At 46.4% G+C, this 21,744-nt stretch overlaps 1 protein-coding gene across 4 annotated transcripts in view; it reads left to right on the top strand.

The window, feature by feature from the left end:
- The window catches only part of LOC144479440 (tight junction protein ZO-3-like), a 335,349-nt gene that overhangs the window by 71,489 nt on the left and 242,116 nt on the right, over positions 1-21,744 (top strand). For 3 of the 4 annotated variants that reach the window (XR_013495530.1, XM_078198106.1, XM_078198103.1), the window contains exons 6-14: positions 2,602-2,705; positions 3,732-3,888; positions 6,009-6,108; positions 7,805-7,872; positions 9,435-9,507; positions 11,209-11,365; positions 12,793-12,901; positions 17,118-17,337; positions 21,025-21,218. Coding sequence is in view for 3 of the 4 variants with exons in the window: in XM_078198106.1 (XP_078054232.1) it covers positions 2,602-2,705; positions 3,732-3,888; positions 6,009-6,108; positions 7,805-7,872; positions 9,435-9,507; positions 11,209-11,365; positions 12,793-12,901; positions 17,118-17,337; positions 21,025-21,218 (1,182 nt within the window). In the remaining variant the exon portion in view is untranslated. The remainder of the gene's footprint in view (positions 1-2,601; positions 2,706-3,731; positions 3,889-6,008; positions 6,109-7,804; positions 7,873-9,434; positions 9,508-11,208; positions 11,366-12,792; positions 12,902-17,117; positions 17,338-21,024; positions 21,219-21,744) is intronic. The other variant, XM_078198105.1, reaches the window with a different exon arrangement.

The following is a 21,744-nucleotide window of genomic DNA, read 5'->3' as shown; positions in this document are numbered from 1 at the left end:
ATCGAGTCTGCACCGACCACAATCCCATCCAGGCCCTATTCCTGTAACCCCATGCATTTACCCTAGCTAATCCCCCTGACATTAAGGGGCAATTTGGCACGGCCAATCCACCTAACCCGCACATCTTTGGACTGTGGGAGGAAACTGGAGCACCCAGAGGAAACCCACGCAGATACGAGGAAAGTGTGCAAACTCCACACAAACAGTGACCCAAGCCGGGAATCGAACCCGGGTCCCTGGAGCTGTGAGGCAGCAGTGCTAACCACTGGGCCACCGTGCTGCCCTGATGTAACTTTTTCAACAAGATGTAACAGTAAAGTTTTGCAGTGAGACTAATGGATTGAGAGTGGAAATTCCCTTCAACTCATTGATTTCCCACTGATAGTACTCTGTGGAGTCCTCAGGATCAGATCCTCAGGATATGCATAGAATCACTGACAGCAACTGGATTACCATATAACTCTGCATAAGTGTGGACTCCTGAAGTTGCTGTCAGTTTCAGTGGAGTAAGGATGGATGACACTGACAGTTTTGCTCTCAATACTGTGGCAAAATCTAGGCCTATGTCTCTTTGTAATTTTATGCTTCCGAGTTAGAACTGCAGGTTAACTGAGCTACATTGTGAAGGGTTATTGTGCGAGTGCTGCACATCCAGAACAACTTGCATTTATGTAGCACTTACAATGCAGTAAAACAACACACCGGTCTTTTGGCTAAGATCAAGTGTAGCATGGATAGGATGCTGCACTTGGTTGAGGTCATTAGGTTGCACTGAAGCTTCATATGTTTCATATGAAGCAATTTTTTAAAGTGGCACCTCGGCCTTTTGGCTAAGATGCAAATGAACTCAAGCCTTGGAGGAGGTATTACTTTCCCTCCTCCAATCAGCTTGGCTCATGTAGATCGGGCCCAGGACAGGGTGATTTGGTCGCTCGCCCTGTCTTGTCAGCCTGGATCGGAAATGTCTCCACTTGTTGAGACTCTGAATTGGATTTGATTTGATTGAATTGGAAAAGTACAAAAAAAAACAACACAAGGGGCAATTGACAATCTGACACTGAATTTCTGAAGGTGCAGAGTCTGCTGGTGCTCACAGTAGGTAACAAAGCAATGCAGTGTGTTACCTTGCCTGCCATGGTGTTGGGCCATTGAGGATTTTACAGTACTGGTCTCCAGTTCTGGTGTGAGGGAATTGCCACCTCTCTCCAAGTAGCACCGTCTACATTCCTGGTAGGCTTGGTGGCATCTGCCCCAGGGAGCCTGCGCCTCCTGCCTTTAATCTTCCAGAAGAGAGCTGCATTTGCAACATTCTGTTATCTCAGAATGGGACCTTGCCTGCTGGGCACTGAACAGGGGCCATTGGCAATATTGATACCACATGCCATGAGTCTCTTTTACTTGTTGTCCTCCAATCTACTGCTCGGGTGCAGCTGAGTATCTTTTTGAAGACAGCACGAGAGCTGCCAGGTAGGTTTCACCCGTTTTCCACAAGCTTTATGCCAATGACAACATGTGCAAATATACAGACCCAGCCAAATCTGCAAGCAGTTGCCTTCACAGGTGAAAGTTGTAAGTGATGGAGTTCACTTTGTGGTAATTCTGGGCCATTGCCTCTTGGACCAATACACACTGTGTCATATAAAACAGCCTAAAGTCACTTATGTATTATTCCTGCTGTAAGTGTTCTGGGCTGCCTCTATGATCTCTGATGTGGAGATTCCGGCATTGGACTGGGGTGGGCACAGTAAAAAGTCTCACAACACCCAAGTTAAACCATGAGCTTTAAAGCAAGTGAAACCATGAGGTTTTTGGAGCGCTGCTCCTTCATCAGGTGACTCATCTGATGAAGGAGCAGCGCTCCAAAAGCACGTGATTCCAAATAAACCTGTTGGAATTTTACCTGGTGTTGTGAGACTTCTTTGATCTCTGCCTTTAATGAGTTCATTTGTTTTACTTTCTTTTCTTCCTGCTATCCTTCTTTCTCTTTCCTGCTTTTTCTCTCCTCTTTTCCTTTCATTTCTCTCTCTCTTTCCCTTTTCTGCCTATTTTGCTCCATGAGGCATAATCGAAGTACGGTCTAGAATGCATACATGTCCGCTATATCTTCACTCCCACTTCTTTTAGCATAAGGGATGCAAGCCATTTGAACCGAATGTTTAATCCACTCTAAGCATAGTCAACGTTTCCAGTACCATGCTTCCAATCAATCTTCACCCCATCCATTACCTCTACCATCCAACCGTCTACCGATACCTTGTCAGCATTCCCTTCGTTAGTAAGCACCAAAATCAAGTACTCATTAAGAATTCTAGCCATCCCCTGCATCTTTAAGAAGATATCATTTTCCTTGCTCCTCATATCATTCGTGTGTCTGTAAGGTTGATTGGAGCTGAGTGAGCTTTTCCCAGTAAAGTGCAGAATGTACTATCATTTTCCTTTCAATAAAATCTCTAAAAGATTCATTGGGTTTTGTGTGTTCTTTTTAAACAGCAGAGCAGGGAGGTGAGATTGAAGTCTTGTTGACACTTGTAGGTTGTCAGCGTTTGTGAACAATTCAGAGATGAATTCCTAACTCCCTCTGTGCTGTTTTTATTCTCACAGAATACGGCTTGAGACTGGGGAGTCAAATTTTCATTAAACACATGTCTTCAGGTGGTCTTGCTTCAAAGGAAGGAGTCTTAAAGCAGGGAGACATCATTCTGAAGGTAAAATATCCATTCTCTAGAGTCATGGAGCTATTATTTAATGAAGATGATAGATTATATTTGCAGATCTCCAGAAAAGAGCACAGCCCATCAAGGGAGTGATTTGGTCATGGCATATTATCAGTGGAAAGCAGAACTAGCAAAGAGCTTGGATCTCAGAATCCCATGAAGAATGGGTTGACTCAGAACCGCAGCATCAAACTCCTTGTCCTGGGCCCTGAAATAGCTGGTCCTCACTAGCACTGTGTGATCAATACTCAAGAGACTTTTGCAAAATCTTCCTGTCCTTCCCACTGGCAGGATCTTCCTGCCGACGGTGCACCCCTGCTGCAGGTTTCCCGATGGCATGGGGCGAATTCAATGAGAAATCCCAATGACTGCGGCAGGAGCAGAAAATCCCTCTGCTGGCCAATGGTGGGCCACTTCCTGGCACTGAGAAACACGCCACCAGGGGGAGGCAGAGAATCCCTCCAATTATCTGTTGCTTTCAATTCCCCAATTCCCTCCTTTAGCTTAAAACCTCCAAGGATTTCCTGTGAATGAATTACCCACTGCAACTATTGTTAAGGGCACAGGTTGCTGGATGATGGTGGATTAAAAGAGTCCAAAAAAATAATATCTTAATCCAATCATTACCCCAATGTCTCCAATCCATTAATGGGATTGATAACCTATTTTTAATCTGTCCTCATGTTGTCAGAACACTGATAAATAAAAGGCAGGCCACAGGCTTAAATACCAGAGATACAAAATGAGGAAGAGTTATGAGGGGAAACATTTTGGGAATTAATTAGCTGGGAAAGCGATTCAAGTGGAAGGTTCCGGTAAGGCAGAGAGGAATTCAGCTGTCACCCTGGAGAGGGAGGGGATTGAGGACTATGGGAGATGTCCAGCAGGTTGAGTTGAGATCAGTCTGACTAGGGACAGCCCCATTGGGCCTAGTGGCCTATTCTTAGTAGCTTCATGTTTCTAATAGACAGTTGTTGGAAGAGGTGACAGTGATGGGCCTTTTCTCTGTTTGTTTAGATTAACGGCATAGTGACCGAGAATATATCGCTGGAAGATACACGGACACTAATTGAGAAGTCCGAGGGAGAGCTGAGGTTGGTGGTCCTTCGGGATGATGAACAGTTCCTGATCAATGTTCCGGAACTGGTGGACAGCGAGGCAGACAGCCTGGCCGGTAAGCAACCAAATCACAAATACACCATCATTGTACCACATTCCCATTTTAACCCTTAAACAGCCAGCTGGTCCAGAGAAAGTGCTGTTCCCAGTTCTTTTTTATAGTTTCCATTTCACACATTGTGGCACTGAAGCACATATGAATGTTCCATAGAAACATAGAAAATAGAAGCAGGAATAGGCCATTCAGCCCTTCGAACCTGCTCCGCCATTCATGGCTGATCACCAAATTCAATATCCAAATCCCGCCTTCCCCCCCCATATCTCTGGATCCCTGTAGCCCCGAGCTTTATCTAATTTCTTCTTGAAATCACTGATTTTTTTATTCATTCATGGGATATGGCCATCGTTTATTGCCCATCCCTGAGGGCATTTAAGAGTCAACTACATTGCTGTGGGTCTGGAGTCACATGTAGACCAGACCAGGTGAGGATGACAGATTTCCTTCCCTAAAAGACATTAATGAATCAGATAGGTTTTTTGCAGCAATCGATAATGGTTTCAGGGTCATCATTACACTTTTAATTCCAGATTCTTATTGAATTAAAATTTCACCATCTTCCATGGTGGGATTTGAACCCAGGACTCCAGAGCTTTACCCTGGGTCTCTGGATTACTAGTCCAGTGACAATACCACTGTGCCACTGCCTCTGCTAATAAATCTACTCTAATACAAAGCCATGGTAAATACTGTGCGATAGAATTTCCATTTGGTTTCCTTGCTCTCTCGTTGGAACTTTACCAGATGATTGGTGGGAACTGGTGAAGAACAATGTTAGTGGCTGTTTGTCTCCAGGGTTTCTGCTGAATTCCCAACCAAATTATAGAATCATAGGATAGCATTTTCAAACCCTTCCCACTGGTGGTATCTCCCAGTCCTATTCCAGAGTCAATCCCTGTCACAGTTTCCCTGTAGTGGGATGGGCGAGCCTTGCAAATTGCCATTGACTTCAGCAGGACTGGAAGATCCTGCCAGCGGCCAATAGCAAGCAGCCTCCGCTGTGGGAAAACCTGCCACGGGCTGGAAAATTCAGGCCATAGAGTCAGAATGGTGAGAGCACAGGAGGAAGCCCATTTGGTCTATTGAGTCCTCGCTGGCTTCCTGGAAGAGCAATTTACCTAGCCCCACTTCTCTGGAGAACCTGCTTTATCTTCTGGCAACTGTAGCCTCCAATTTCTGCACTATCTCTGCCTTCTCTTGTTTTCATTTTACTTCTATTACTGAGATCCTATCACAGACTACACTGATACCTAGAAATTACATTGCCAATATTAGCATGCAGGTGGTTAATATGTGCACAGGACCCATATAAAATAAATGGACAAACAGCTCAGCTAAAACAGCTAGCAGAGGAATGACTGATAAGCTTCTGCAAATATCACAGATTCATTTTCAGCGTGGCAGCTTAAAAATTAAAAATTTAAGTGTGACCATCTGGGATGTGGGCAAGGGCAGAGTGAGATGTTGGGGAATGGTGGAGGTGCTGTGAAATTGAGGTTTTGAGTTTGAATATTTGCTTGATTGCGGCTAACTCTTCCACAAAATAGAGCCATAAGAAGGAGAACCACATAAACAGATTTTTGATGTCCAACTTTGTCCTTAGAAGCTTCTGGATAATCCAGTTAAAAACCACATTGCCTGCCCCATATCCTCTTGGGTGATCACTCGTGTCAAAAGAGTCAAAATTGTGATCTTTTTTCCAGAAGAGATTTTTCTTCATTTATGCTTCATGGGATGAAGGTGTTGCTGGCTAGAAGGCTAGACCTTCACTGCCCATCCCTAATTGCCCTTTAGAAAGTGGCATTGAGCTGCCTTCTTGAACCGCTGGAGTCTATGTGGTGTAGGTACACCCACAGTGCTGTTAGGGAAGGAGTTCCAAGATTTTGACCCAGTGACAGTGAAGGAACGACGATATATTTCCAAGTCAGGATGGTGAGTGACTTGGAAGGGAACCTCCAGGTGGTGGTATTTCCATGTATCTGCTGCTCTTATCCTTCTAGATGGCAGTGGTCGGGAGTTTATAAGGTGCTGCCGAAGGAACCTTGCTGAGTTTCAGCGAATAGAGAGTAACGTTTTATTTCTTGAATTGTTCCGATTATCCGTGTTTATCTGTGCAGATTTTTCAGATCCTGAAATTGAAAGGACAGATTCACCAAGAGAGAACCAGTCAAAACGTAATGTAGTGGATCCTAGCAACGCAATGAAGAGTAATGGAAGGTTGGTGCTTTACACAGTATGGCAATAGAACATTTGGCTACGATCAAGTGTAGTATGGATTGGATGCTGCACTTGGTTGAGGTCATTAGGTTACACTGAAGCTTCATATGTTTCATATGAAGCAATTTTTAAAAGCGGCATCTCGGCCTTTTGGCTAAGATGCAAATGAGCTCAAGTCTTGGCGGAGGTATTACTTTGCTCCTCCAATCAGCTTGGCTCATGTAGATCAGGCCCAGGACAGGGCAATTTGGTCGCTTGCCCTGTCTTGTCAGCCTGGATCGGAAATGTCTCAACTTGTTGAGACTCTGAATTGGATTTGATTTGATTGAATTGGAAAAGTACAAAAAAAATAGAACATAGAGACCACTTTATAACGCACTGCAATTGATGTGGAGGCCACTTTATTGAGCACGGGATCCAGTATTTTCCATTTCTAGTTATATTCCTTTCCAATACTGACACCGTGGGGGCAATTCCCCGACCTCGCCATGCCTGGTATAGATCACACTAATCTCAGAGAATAGCTTGCGGGCTTAAATATTGGTTTTGCACCCAGTGCCAAGCAGCTTACGATTCTCCCAGCCTCTTTCTAATGGCACAAACCAGATCGCGCCCAGAAAGGGTGCCAGGCCTATTAGCATACTTAAAGTAGCTTTTAAATATGCATAGCTCATTCAAATCCGAGCGCACGGAAGTCTCTGGCATTAAGGCATGGCATGATAACACAGAGAATCACCATTAGTCTCCAACAGTGGGCACCTGGTGGGACGGTCACGCCAGGGGGCTCAGAAGCAGCATGCCCGGGCAGTGTCTGGTGGAGCCCAACTGACACACTGGCACTGCCCACTGGACACCCCAGCAATGTCAGTTGGGCACTGCTTGTGTGCTGAGGGCAGTGCTGAGGTGGTAGGGCCTGAGTGGAGGTAATGAATTTGGGGGGGCTATGTAAGGGGGGGGATCATAGCCTCCTATTGGGGGACCCATTGGAAGGGCCCCGATGCCCAAATGCCGGCGACCCTTGCCAGAGAGGGGATGGGGGCAGATGCTGCTGCCACTAAGTGGGGGTTCCGACACCTGTGGGGGAGGGAGGGGGTCTCCCAGTACACTGAGAGTTTGGAGTGCTCTTGTGAAACGGGACCTGGGTGCACTGAAGCTGGGCTTTCTGGTGTGTCAAGGCACTGCCCCCCACGACCCCCTGCCTCAGTACCGGCGCAAAACTCCCAACTCTCCAAAAAGGTGGCTGAGTGTGGCAGGATTGCGGTGTGGAGAGCGCTTGAGGGACCGGCGTGAACCATTCCATATTCTCAATGTCATGACACTTTTTTGGAGAATTCCGCCCGTGGCTGCTGCAGCTTCTATTGAGAAATGAAAGTTTAAGCTCCAGTGTCCATTTGGCACTGTGCCCCAGGGCCAGTTGGGTAAGGGTTTAGCTATTGAAACCCAGACTGGTTGATAGACAACAACAACAAAGCCAGTAAAAACCCTTAACATAGTTTGTTTGCTCTTATATCTAAGACATTATCCATTTAAAATGAATGAACTCCTCTATGAAAATAGTGAAGGAAGGGAATTAGCTACGGTACATGGTCAATGTTGATTTCCACATATTGTGACGCTGTACTGTGTGGGGCTCAGTTTGTGTTCAGCGCTAGCTTGATGCTGACCACAGATGACCATGTTTCTCCCTCTCTTCCAGCTTAAAGCCAAACACAAAGCCATTGCCAGAGATGGAGGTCAGACCCACAGTCTCCAAACCCCCTCATGGTGAGTGAGTAACCAGCCGGTTCCTCGTGCAGGAGCTAAAGTTGGGGCCTAGCTTAGCTACTTTGCTGCTCACTGATTGATCTTAGCGAGGGTCCTTCACAACCATGGATGGATTTTCTTTGGCAAGTTAGTGGGAGGCGATCTTGAGCTTATGCTCGCCTTCCCAGAGATTGCCGATGGAGGCTCAAGACCCGGAAGTTATAGATTTCTCCGGTGAGATCACGGTTTTGGATTTTCCCCGCTCTCACTGGTGACAAGGGAAGAGAGATATGGCCAGGCAGGGGCCAGGCACTGCCCTCTGGCACTGCCCCTTGGCACAGGTTGACATGGCCAGGTTTGCACCATGCTCATGCCAACCTGGCAGTGCCAACCTGTGCCAAAGGGATGGCCCCAGTGGGAGACTCATTGTGGGGGGGGGAAATCATTTCTATGTGGTGGTGGCCAGGAGTGGATGGATAAGCCGGGGATGCCGGCAATGGTTGTTGGGGAAGGGGGGGGACATGGGTGCCGGCACCGACTGTTGGTGGTTTGGCGGGGGGGCTGGGAGGGGGGGCATGCGGTGGGGTGGGGAAGGAACAAATGATCTTGTGTGTGTGCTGGGGGGGTGTTGGGAGGGGGGAGTAGACAATGATTGTGACAGGGGAGCGGTGGGGGTGGGGCCAATGATTGGAGGGAGGGTAGAGAAGTGCCGACTCCAATCGGGGGTGGGGAAGGGAGTCCCTGAGACCTCCATGGGTGGGCTGGCGATTATATTTAACCAGGGCGCCCTATCTCAGTACAGTCAGTTTTTGCCTGTGTGTTGAGGCCCCACCCTCTGTATGACAGTCTGCCTAGATTTTTTTAGGCAGAGTGTTGTAAGATCTGGAAAGAAAGCTGAAATGTTTTTCTGTAAAAGAAACATTCATTTCATTCCAATTTTCCATCTCAGCTGAGTTACAAGGTCCTACAGATGCACTCTTTGTCTCAGCTAAGTGACCTTCCTGTGACATGTGAGCCAATAGAGCTCACGTTACCAAGCCACTTGAACCCTAGAGGTGGGGCAACAAAGTCAAACAGTCTAGCATCCATGGGCCTCCAGGTAAACACACTTCCCAGCAGGAGTAGCCGGAACGGAATCAGGACCGGGAATCCTGGCTGATTATTTTACCTCCATAATCCAAAGTCAGCTTTAATTGAATACACACTAACTAATTACTGACCTCAAAAAACAGAGAAGTCTGGTTTTCTGATGAATTGAAGAGCTGAATGATACAGTATTGCACAGTAAGCAGTCTCACAACACCAGGTTAAAGTCCAACAGGTTTATTTGGAATCACGAGCTTTCAGAGCACTGCTCCTTCTTCAGGTGAGTCCAAGTAAACCTGTCGGACTTTAACCTGGTGTTGTGAGACTTCTTACTGTGCCCACCCCAGTCCAACGCCGGCATCTCCACATCATATATGGTATTGTGAGGAATTGGGTTAGAAGGTGCAGGGAAGAGTTGGATTGGACAGCATTCCTTTTTCTACTACTTAATGACTGTTTTTCTTCCGAAATCTTCCTCTTCACTTTTCCAAACACAGTGGATGAGGAGCCAACATATGCTGCACCTGTAAAGACTTCAAAAGCAAGGCCACATGATGAATATAATGTCGGGTGAGTACCAGCAAACAATGAGACCAAATAAATTGGGAGTGGGATGCAAGATGTTGCATGTTGATTCACCAAGTTAGCCCAGGAAATTACAGATTTGACGAGAACAATGGAGCCCAGTTCATTCACGTGATATTTCCTCCTCTCCTGCCTGCATTGTACTGTTCAATGCTTGGGATACAGTTCCAACGGTAACTGATACCCTGTTGTACTCTTGCTGCTATTTGGTGCTTAGGTGAGGGAAAAAGACCACTTGCACAGGATACCAGACGGCCCATGGGATAGTCAGGAAAGAGGAGAACAAAGTATGGAATTTTTTCCTGTAAATTCAAGAGCAAACCTGTTGCTCTGTTAAAAAAATATAAGCTGTTTGTATAATGGCAGACATAAAGTAAACTGAAACTAAAACAGAAAATGCTGGAAAATCTCAGCAGGTCTGACAGCATCTGTGGAGAGAGAATAGAGCCAATGTTTCAAGTTTAGATGACCCTTCGTCAGAGCTGAAGACAATAGAAAATAGAATGAGATTTATACTGTTAGGGTGGCAAAGTGGTGGGGGGTTGGGGGGGGGGAGGGGAATTGACAAAGATGTCATAGACAAAAAGTCAAAGGGAATGTAAATACTGGTGTTCGTGGCTAGGAAGGGTGCTTAAGAGATCAGAATGTGTAAATGGCCGAACAAAGGTGAGCACAGTGTCAAAGGACAACCTGAGACATATAACAGATAGTCCTCCTGGGGTGGGTGGGGAGACCGTGCAGAGGGAAAAAAGATGGAAAATTAGATTTTTAAAAAGTGGAAAAATGAAATGATGGAAGAAATGAAAATATAAATAAATTAAATGGAACAAAATAAAGTAATTAAAATATAATTCCTTCCCAGCCATGATCATTACCATTTACATTCCATTTGACCTTTTGTCAATTCCCCCTCTCCGCACCCTAACAGTATAAATCTCATCCTATTTTCTATTGTCTTCAGCTCTGACAAAGGGTCATCCAGACTCAAAACATTAGCTCTCTTTTCTCTCCACAGTTGCTGTCAGTCCTGCTGAGATTTACCAGCATTTTCTGTTTTGGTTTCAGATTCCAGCATCAGCAGTAATTTGCTTTTATTATATTTATTATTACTGAGGTTTGCTGCAGGCCGAAAGACTCATGAATGACGGTCCCCGATGATCAGCCATTGCTCCTTGTTGCAAAGTTAAATAAAGTCGCCATAGTCCCAGATGACCATAGGCGGCACTTCCCTTTGAGAGAGATGACTAGTGGTGATTTAACCTGACACATCTCGGGTGAGGGACAAGGTTGAGATAACCTGGCATGGCAATAGCATGCATAACCTCAGCTGGTATGGGAATTGAACCTGTACTGTTGCCATCACTCTGCATCACCAGCCAGTCGTCCAGCCAACTGAGCTAACTGACGTTCAGCATGCACTCTCCGTTTAAGAGATGCAAGTTAACTGTATGCGGTACAGGCTGGATTGAAGTTGTGCTAGCAGGCCACTGCATGCAACCAATGCCCAGCGTGATTAACACTGGCTTTGTACAATGTGCAGGCAGTGTGAAATTACTGCATTGCCTGAATCCCATTAATGAGATAACCTCATCAGAAACCACCCACCCCCCGCCTTTTGCCTGTTTTTGGCTCTATCCAATTTAGAGTGTGTTCACTAATTAGTTGACCCTCTGTTCCAATGTTTAGCTACAGTCCGGACATGAAAGTGGCAAGGTTTGTCAAGGATGCCAATGTTGGGTTGCAGCTGGCCGGAGGCAATGATGTTGGAATATTTGTTTCTCGAGTTCTGGATGATAGTCCTGCAGCCAGACAGGGGATCCAGAAAGGAGACCAAATTCTACAGGTAATGGAATGCCCAATTCTAAATCGTTGCTGTTGACATCCCAAAACCTCCAAATACCCTCGCCATGGTTTCAATGGATTTATTTTTTTGCCGTGAATCTTTCGCTCATCAATGTGAAGAATCGATACAGGTGAAGGTCTCAAGGGTGAACACTGGGGAAAAAAACCCCAGATCCACTCAGAGGCTCCATTGCCATAATATATAGGCAGCGAAACTGGTTCATCTGAAGTGAGGACAGAGCTGACCCCAAACAAGGGGCGTAGGGTTAGAATGATCGCTGGTCCCAGGGGGAAATTAGAAGATTTATTTTTCATACAGAGGAGAAGTAAAATGCAATAAAATCCAAAAATGCCTTCTATGGAATACACTAAGCACAATTGACTAGAGAATGGCTCAAGCATCTGAACAGGAAGAATACACAAGGAGCCAGGAAAGGGATGGAAGATGGGGTTAGATTGGATTCCATTAATCGGTTAGGATACGGAATCCAACACTACTTGCTGTTGGAGAAGGAAACAGATTCATTTAAAAGGGAATTAGATATTTGTTTGAAAAAGAGAAATTTTAAATTTAAAGGATATTATGAGGGAGCAGGAAATTGGGATTAAAGTTGTTTGGGGAAAGAATCACGAGTACAGTTAATTTGTGTGCTGGAACATTTTATCATTCTGTGCCAGTATGAGAGCGCTAAGCTACTGACTGCACTGAGGTTGTGAGAAGCAAAGGCCAACAACACCCCCGTGGCTCAGTAGACAACTGCACCATGATTTATACTGACTGAAAAGTTCTCATCGTCGGCTGAGTTCGGCAGTGGAGATGCTACAATGTGACAATTCCATTACTAATCATTATCTAGCTCTTTTTGGGCATGAATAGATAGATGGCAGCAGGGTGCACAATGGTTGGCACTGCTGCCACACAGTGCCAGGGACTCAGGTTCGATTCCAGCCTTGGATGACTGTGTGGAGTCTGCACATTCTCCCTGTGTCTGCGTGGGTTTCCTCCGGGTGCTCCGGTTTCCTCCCACAGTCCAAATGTGTGCAGGTTGGGAAGATTGGCCTTGCTAAGTTGCCCCTTGGTGTACCAGCATGTGTAGGTTAGATGGATTAGCCATGGGAAATGTGTGGGGTTGCAAGGATAGGGCAGGGTATAGGGCCTGGGTGAGATACTCTGTCAGAGAGTCGGTGCAGACTCGATGGGCTGAATGGTATCTTCTGCACTGTAAGGATTCTATGATCGGGTGAGGACAGGATTGGACTTGGTTGTGATTTATCTGAAGCCAATATCCTATGAACAATCGCTGTTGGGGGGGGTCACCCACGAGGAACAGTCCTGGAGATCTTCAGCTCCACAATTAAAGAACAAAGTTGAAAATTTGAGTTTTCATTGTAAAGCTCATACCTTCTCTTGTTTTTAACTGGGTACAGGTGAACAATGTCAGCTTCCAAAACCTCACCCGTGAGGAGGCAGTGCTGCTCATGTTGGATATACCGAAAGGAGATGTGGTGGAGATTAAAGCTCAGAGGAAGGAAGACAGTGAGTGTAACCTGTTAAATAAATTTGTTTTTATTCATTTGTGGGACATGGGTGTCGCTGGCGGGCCAGCATAATTCCTACCTTTTGTGCTTTTTTATATATTCCTTTTTTTTTCATGTTTTTTGGTAAATAATTCTCCGATTCTTGCTGGGCTCAGACTCAGAATTCATCCAGTCCCTCTCCAGAGCCACCATTCCTCAGTTGTGACCGTGTCCAGGAATTTCCTTTGACCAATGATAACATTAGCAGCAAAGGCTGACCCTGTCCGTACTCAATGTCCACGAGTAGTTCCAGCATCTCCACTGCCAAAGTTAGCAGACGATGATCAGGAACAGGAACTCGGACTGATTTTCTCCTTCTTATCCCAAGGAGCTCCCTTACCATTACTCCAGCTGAGATTAACTAACTGTGTCGGCAACATTGACCGTAATACACCTTTTACACACTGACTTTTGATCAGCTGGGTGCCTAGCACACGTGGCAACCCGTCCCCATGTTTAAACGTTTCAAAATCAAAGCGCTATGAAATCTACGCCTGCAGAATTTATAACCAATGCAGAGTTTTCTTTCCAGAGCGACACACATAACTTACCAAACTAGAGAAATTAAGGTGTAGGTTTGTATGGGCCCCAAGTCATAGAATCCGACAGTGCAGAAGGAGGCCATTAGGCCCATTGAGTCTGCACCGACAACAATCCCACCTAGCCCCTATCCCCATAACCCCACGTATTTACTCTGCTAATTCCCCTGACACTGAGGGGAATAATCTTATGAAAATAATCCTAAATTCAGGACGAGTGTGGAAATGGGAGAGTTTCTGATCTGTTTTTTTGGGCAAGTTCAAATCTGCTATCTTATCCACTTAGACAAGAAAAGCCTCATAAACGGTCTTTCACCTGTAGGGGAGGGGGCAGGGCTTAAATCGCCCGAACGCTAGGGCACAATTGCGCATGTGCTCACAGCAGAGACCCTGTCACTCAGTCTCTGCTGCTCTCAGTGAGCCTCCCTGCCAAAGCACAACACCCCCCCCCCAGTGTAATAAGTCTGAGGAGGCAGAGGTCTCTTCACCAAAATCCCTTTATCTACAAACTCTAACAGCAGTACACAGGGAGCTTGCAGTTAGCAGTCTATCTCCGGGGGTATCAGAGGAACTGACACTCCCAGTTATGTACAAGGTAAAGACTTCCTGATAGGCCCATCAATTGGATCCCTAATCAGGGAGTTCATACTCCAATAGGCCAACCTCAATGGCCTGATTGAAGTCATTACACCCAGCTACCGCGGGGCCCCGCGACCTATCACGCCACCCTACCCCCCCGCCCGGACCAATCACTCCCTCTCCACACCCCATCCCCCCCTCACCGATCGTCGGCCCAACCCTCCCTCATGGCCAACCTCGATCGTCTCCAATCCCCTCCCTACCGATACCTAATGCAGAGTGTGCAGCCGACCCCTTTCACCCATCACCGACCCAGCCGTCCCTGGACTGGCCCCACCCTCCCCAGTAGACCGTACACCCCCTGAGCCCATCCCCTTGGCAGGGAGCCTGGCACTGCCAATCTGACACTGCCCAAGGGCTACCCCCTTTGCGCCCGACCTTCCAGGGGGGCCTTAATAGCCTCTGGTTCAACCAGCGAGGCCATGACGTCTGGTCCTCATTGCTGGGGACTAACTGTGATTCTCACCGGAGAGAACCTGTCCTGGTGAGGCCACAGAGGCAAGTGAGCCCGGACGATAACGTCCCGGGCTCAGCAAATCAATGAAAAACAGATTTAACTATAATTTAAATAAATTATTCAGCCTCACGCTGGAAATGGGCATGAGGCTGATCGCACCGGATATCCGGTGTTAGTAAGATCGTGGGAGGTGAGAAATCGCAACGGTAGGACCACCCCCTCAGAGTCAATTTAGCAAGGTCAATCAACCTAACCTGCACATCTTTGAACTGTGGGAGGAGTCTGGGGCACCTGGAGGAAACCCAGGCAGACATGGGGAGAATGTGCAAACTCCACACAGCCAGTCACCTAAGTCAGGAATCGAACCCGGGTCCCTGGCGCTGTGAGGCAACAGTGCTAACCACTAAGTGTGCCCAGTTTGGGCATTGTGGCAGCATGATCTGGAGTTGGGTGGGAAGATACCCAGCCCAGAGAGACAGGACTACTCCTAAGTTAGTGAGCCAGGCAGGTTGATCATTTATCGTCGGTACCTTGCAGACTTGTCTGTGCCGTGTCTACAGGATTGATGCTCGGAGGCACAGAGGCTGTCAAACCAAAGAAGCGTTGTTAGCGAGGTGTGTTTAGTACAGGCTGCTTCTTTACTCTGCATGGTTACCCACTCTAGCGACCGGTGACACCAATTCCGGTGACGCCCTGCATATATTATTATAGAATTCTCAGTGCAGTTTATCTGAAATCAATAGAAATACATAACCCTCTACACTATCGAGCCTGCTGCAGAGGGAACACGCACCCCCAGATGTTTCATCTTTGGGGCACTTTGCATCCCAGAAAAATATTGGAACTATTTTCTGCCCAACACTCACCATCCCCGCCCCGTCCCCAAGAAAATAGTTACAAGTTGGTCTTTACTTCGAAGAAAAGCATCGCCAGTGGCCACCATAAGGAAAGCTAAAAACACTGGTCAACCCGTGGCTGGAAGAGAAGACCAGTTTCACATTTTGGATGAAGTGAGAGATCTTGGTGTACAAGTACACAGGTCCCCAAAGGCAGCACTTCAAGTAGACAAGATTGTAAAGAAGGCATTTGGAATGCTCTCTTTTCATTGGCAGAGGTATAGAATAGAAAAGTAAGTACATAATGTTGGAATTGTAAAACACACTGGGGAGGCAACAATTGGAGTATTGCGTGCAATTCTGGTCATCATATTACAGGAAGGGAGTAATTGCTCTGGAGAGAGAGTAGAGGAGGTTTCCCAGAAAGTTACCAGAGCGAGAAAGTGTAGCTATGAGGAGAGATTAGAAAGTTGGGGTTAATTTCCTTGGAACAAAGAAGGCTGAGGGGTGATTTGATTGAGGTGTATAAAATTGTGGAGTTTGCACATTCTCCTCGTGTCTGCGTGGGTTTCCTCCGGGTGCTCCGGTTTCCTCCCACAGTCCAAAGATGTGCGGGTTAGGTTGATTGGCCATGCTAAAATTGCCCCTTAGTGTCCTGGGATGCGTAGATTAGCGGGATTAGCGGGTTAAATATGTAGGGAAAAGGGGGTAGGGCCTGGGTGGGATTGTGGTCGGTGTAGACTCGATGGGCCGAATGGCCTCTTTCTGTACTGTAGGGTTTCTATTCTATTCTATTCTATTCTATTCTTAAAATTATGAAGAGAAGGGACAGAGTGGACAGGATAAAATTGCTTCCCTTGGTGAAGAATTCTAGAACCAGGGGACATAGATTCAAGATAAGTGACAGTAGGTATAGAGGGGACATGAGGAAAAATGTTTTACGCAGGGGATAGTGGGTGTCTGGAATTCGCTGCCCGAGTTGGTGGTGGAGGCAGAGACTCTAAACTCTCTTAAGAAGTACGTGGATTTGCACTTTAAGTACAGGTCCAGGTACTTGGGTATCATCGAACTGGCATTGACATGATGGGCTGAATGGCCTCCTTCTGTGCTGCAACCTTGCTATGTTCTATGGTTCTAACCCGTCACCAGAATTTTTCTGCTCGTTCTGTTTTCTTGACTTTAGCTGGTACTCATGACATTGTTCACAGATTGAAGCACAGTTGGGATGTTGAGCTTCCACAGTGGAGGGAGCTGTGTTAAATTGGAGCCATCCCTTCAATGTCACTGTTTGGATCTGTGCTGTGGTGAATAGTTCAGTCGAACAGCCGGAGCTCAGGTGGGGGCGTCTGATGAGGAAAGTTTCTGTTACTTGGCATCTGCAGTAAATTCCCAGATGATGACCTTGAGAGAGGTTGGGTGAAAAAGCAGCAGGACTTTTCTCTGGTTTTCTCTCTTTTTTAAAGGTTTTTGACACTGTGGAACATGACGTGTGACTGATGGACATTGGACTACAAGCTTTCATACTTGGGAATTAATAGAACAGATTTATGTCTTTACATTTATTGTCCATAAATGTTTCCGATGTTTTTAAACTAAACGCAAGTTATTGGAAAGGACAGTTCTGAATCTTTGTTTTCTTGCCCAGTTTCATGATCAGGTTGACTACATGATTACAAAATGAAACAAGAGTCCCTTTCTTTTCAGTTTATAAGAAGATGATCAACTCAAATGTCGGGGACTCATTCTATGTGCGAACACACTTTGACCACGAGGTCGAAGGGACACGGGAACTAAGCTTTGGGAGAGGAGAGGTTTTCCGAGTTGTCGATACCATGCACAGAGGGAAGTTGGGAGCATGGTACGCTGTGCGAATCGGCCGGGACTTCAAGGAGCAGGACAAAGGCACCATTCCAAGCAAGAACAGGTCTGTGGTCTGACTGGCACTCCACAAAGAAGTTTCCATTTATTTATTAGTGTCACAAGTGGACACTGCAGTGAAGTTACTGTGAAAAATACCCGAGTCGCCACACTCCGGTGCCTGTGTTAAATTGGAGCCATCCCTTCAATGTCACTGTTTGGATCTGTGCTGTGGTGAATAGTTCAGTCGAACAGCCGGAGCTCAGGTGGAGGCGTCTGAGGGAGAATTTATCATGGCCAATTTACCCAACAGCACATTTTTTGGACTATGGGGGGAAACCAGAGCACCCGGAGGAAACCCATGCAGACACCGGGAGAATGTGCAGACTCCGCACAGATTCCCAAGCCGGGAATCGAATCCGAGTCCCTGGCGCTGTGAGGCAGCAGCGCTAACCACTGTGCCACTGTGCTATCCAAGAAGATGAGCTAAAGGAGGTGGAGCCAATGTTTCATTTTAATCTGAGTTAGGAATGCCAAGTCATTGCTTTAACAAACCTATGTTATCCAATGCATCAAATAAATAAACCTTGCTCCATTATGCTCTTCAAGGTAATAACCCATGTCCGATTCTCTCCACCACCTTGAAATAAAAACAGGGACTCTTATACCCAGCCAATGAGCTTTAAACATAGAAACTAGAAGTAGGAGTAGGCCATTCGGCCCTTCGAGCCTGTTCCGCTATTCATTTTGATCATGGCTGATCATCGAATTCAATATCCTGATCCCCCCTTCCCCTCGATCCCTTTAGTCCCGAGAGCTATACCTAATTTCTGCTTGAAATCACACAACATTTTGGCCTCAACTACTTTCTGTGGTCGTGAATTCCACACATTCACCACCCTCTGGGTGAAGAAACCTCTCCTCACCTCAGTCCTAAAAGGTTTACCCCTTATCCTCAAACTCTGACCCCTAGTTCTGGACTCCCCCACCATCTGGAACTCTGACCCCTAGTTCTGGACTCCCCCACCATCTGGAACATTCTTTCTGAATCTACACTGTCTAACCCTGCTAGAATTTTTAAAGTTTCTGTGAGATCCTCTCTCACTCTTCTAAACTCCCTTTAATTTTCTGCTGGAATCTTTGCCACAGCAGGGAACGGTGGATACCATCTGGTGCTTTCTTTTGGTGGCCATTTGCCATGTGTGAAAGCATCACAGATGAGCCTGATTCCTTCTCCACCTGATGCTAATACACGAGTACCTGGGTCAGGCTCACTGATCAAAGAACAAAGAACAGTACAGCACAGGAAACAGGCCCTTCGGCCCTCCAAGCCTGTGCCGCTCCTTGGTCCAACTCGACCAATCGTTTGTATCCCTCCATTCCCAGGCTGCTCATGTGACTATCCAGGTAAGTCTTAAACGATGTCAGCGTGTCTGCCTCCACCACCCTACTTGGCAGCGCATTCCAGGCCCCCACCACCCTCTGTGTAAAAAATATCCCTCTAATATCTGAGTTATACTTCGCCCCTCTCACCTTGAGCTCCTAAGGCAGGAACTTGGCCAATTCAGCTCCCTGATGTTTCCCCACTCTCACCCACATTTATTTCTAGCCCAAGCGACACTGATATTAATTATGTCTCCCATTTTCCTGGCCAAGGTAATGTAAGCTAATAGCAGAAACCACGGATCCAATCTGGGATCCTCTTGGGTTCAGGCCTTAGGTATCTACTGACTTAACCGATTCCCGGCCTGGGTCACAGTCTGTGCGGAGTCTGCAGGTTCTTGCTGTGTCTGCATGGGTTCCCTCCGGGTGCTCTGGTTTCCTTTCACAGTCCGAATGATGTGCTGGTTAGGTGTATTGGCCATGCTGAATTCTCCTTCAGTGTTCCCGGAGTGTGGCAACTAGGGGATTTTCACAGTAACTTCATTGCAGCGTGAATGTAAGCCTACTTGTGACTAATAAATAAACTTTAACTTTACTTTAACCTGTTCAGTCAGGGAGAGGTGTAAATGTGGAGTTAAAATGAAAATTAAATGACGTTAAACTCAGTTTTGTAGAGTTTCCAACCTCAGAAAAGAATTTTAAAATTCATTTTCGGGATGTTGATGTCATTGGCAAGTGCAGCATTTATTGCCCTGAGAAAGTGGCTTAGTGAAATAGTTGTTTGCTATAACTGGGCTGGCTTGTGTGGTGGACCTCAGTTGTGCCTTTGTCCTATATGGACCACCGTTGTGTGTGCTTGTCATACCTGGACACATCCCCTTCCAGTTTGGGTCCTCCCCTCAGCACCTAGTATAAAGGTGGCTGTCTCCTCCCCCTTGTTCAGTCCAGGTCGGTTATTTGTTGGGATCTGCTCCTGATTCTGTTGTGAATAAAAGCCTACACTTATATTGGCATATCGGTAGTCTTTCGCCTTATTGATAGCGCATCAGCTTGCTAAGTCATTTTGGAGGTCAGCCATAGGTTAATCAGTTTAGTGTGGAACTGGACTCACACCTGGACCAAACCAATTGAGGTTGACAGTATCCTTCCCTCCGGTACATAGAATCCCTACAGAAGGAGAACATTTGGCTAATCAAGCCTGCACCAACAACAATCCCACCCAGGCCCTATATACCCCTGTATTTACACTGCTAATCCTCCTAACACTAATTTACCATGGTCAATCAACTTAACCCGTACATCTTTGGGCTGTGGGAAGAAAGCAGAGCACCCAGAGGAAACCCATGCAGACACTGGACCCAAGGCCAGAATTGAACCTGGGTCTCTGGCACTGTAAGGCAGCAGTGCTAACCACTGTGCCACCGTGCCACCATGAAAGAAGAAAGAAAGTTTATTAGTGTCACAAGTAGGCTTGCATTAACATTGCAATGAAATCATTTTTCAGCTGCTTACTAACATTAATTGATTTGTAAATATATTTTCTTGTTTCTGCTTTTAAATACCTGGAACTAGTGGCTACATTTGATCTTTTTAAAGTTTATTTTTTAGTGTCACAAGTAGGCTTACATTAACACTGCAATGAGGTTACTGTGAAAATCCCCTAGTCACCAAACTCCGGCGCCTGTTCGGGTACACTGAGGGAGAATTTAGCATGGACAATGCACCTAACCAGCACGTCTTTTGGACATGAACCAGTTGGGTTTTTAATAGTTCCTGACAACTTGGTCACTTCTTCAGATTCCTGAGTTTTAAAAATTAAGTTCGAACTCTCAAACTACCATTGTGGAATTTTATATGAAATCATAGAAGAAATCATCATAGAAACCCTACAGTACAGAAAGAGGCCATTCGGCACATCGAGTCTGCACCGACCACAATCCCACCCAGGCCCCACTCTCATATCCCTACATATTTACCCACTAATCCCTCTAACCTACGCATCTCAGGACACTAAGGGCAATTTTTAGCATGGCCAATCAACCTAACCCGCACATCTTTTGGACTGTGGGAGGAAACCGGAGCACCCAGAGGAAACCCACGCAGACACGAGGAGAATGTGCAAACTCCACACAGACAGTGACCCGAGCCGGGAATCGAACCCAGGTCCCTGGAGCTGTGAAGCAGCAGTGCTAACCACTGTGCTACCGTGCCGCCCCCATCTGAGCTATTAGGCCCCTGGATTACTAGTATACCCATTGCAGTATTATGTCCTCGTACAATGGAGTTGGGCTGTGGTGATGTTACTTGCAGGAAGGCTGACTGTGGTGCTGCAATCTAACATCACATTCTCTGCTCTTCGTTTTCTTTTTAGAGCTGAACAGATCGCCAAAGCTGATGTCATGCAGAAAACGTCATCCAGCACATCGAGCGGTGCACGGGCCGAGTTCTGGAAAATGCGCGGCCTCCGGGGCGCCAAGAAAAACCTTCGGAAGAGCAGAGAAAACCTCTCAGCCTTAACCATTCAGGGCAAATTCCCCCCCTATGAAAGGGTCATCCTGAGAGAAGGTACACAAAATAGAGAATGTTGCTGCGTCATTCGGCCTGTGTTAAGAATAAATATGAAGTGGATTCCATCGTTTAAAAGATCAAGTTCAAGGGGAACCATAAACTCCAGAACCACTGGCATTTTAATAAAAATTCTTTCATGGGGTGTGGGCATCACTGGCTGAACCAGCATTCATTGTCCATCCCTAATTGCCCTTGAACTGAGCGGCGTTTCAGAGTCAACTACATGTGGGCCAGACCAGACCAGGACAGCAGATTTCCTTCCCCAAAGAACATTGGTGAACCAGGTATGTTTTTACACCAATTGACAATGGTTTCATTCAAATTAGGAGTGGCACAGTGGTTAGCACTGCTGCCTCACAGTGCCAGGGACCCGGGTTCAATTCCGCCCTTGGGTCACTGTCTGTGTGGAGTTTGAAGTCTCACAACAGCAGGTTAAAGTCCAGCAGGTTTACTTGGAACCACGAGCTTTTGGAGCGCTGCTCCTTCCTCAGGTGAGGGAGGTGAGGTGTTGCTTCTCAAGGAG

This window comes from Mustelus asterias, chromosome 26 (assembly GCF_964213995.1).
Source record: "Mustelus asterias chromosome 26, sMusAst1.hap1.1, whole genome shotgun sequence".
In the NCBI taxonomy this organism is placed as follows: domain Eukaryota; kingdom Metazoa; phylum Chordata; class Chondrichthyes; order Carcharhiniformes; family Triakidae; genus Mustelus; species Mustelus asterias.
Note: the sequence above shows the minus strand (reverse complement) of the source record. Positions and strands in the feature narration are given on the sequence as shown.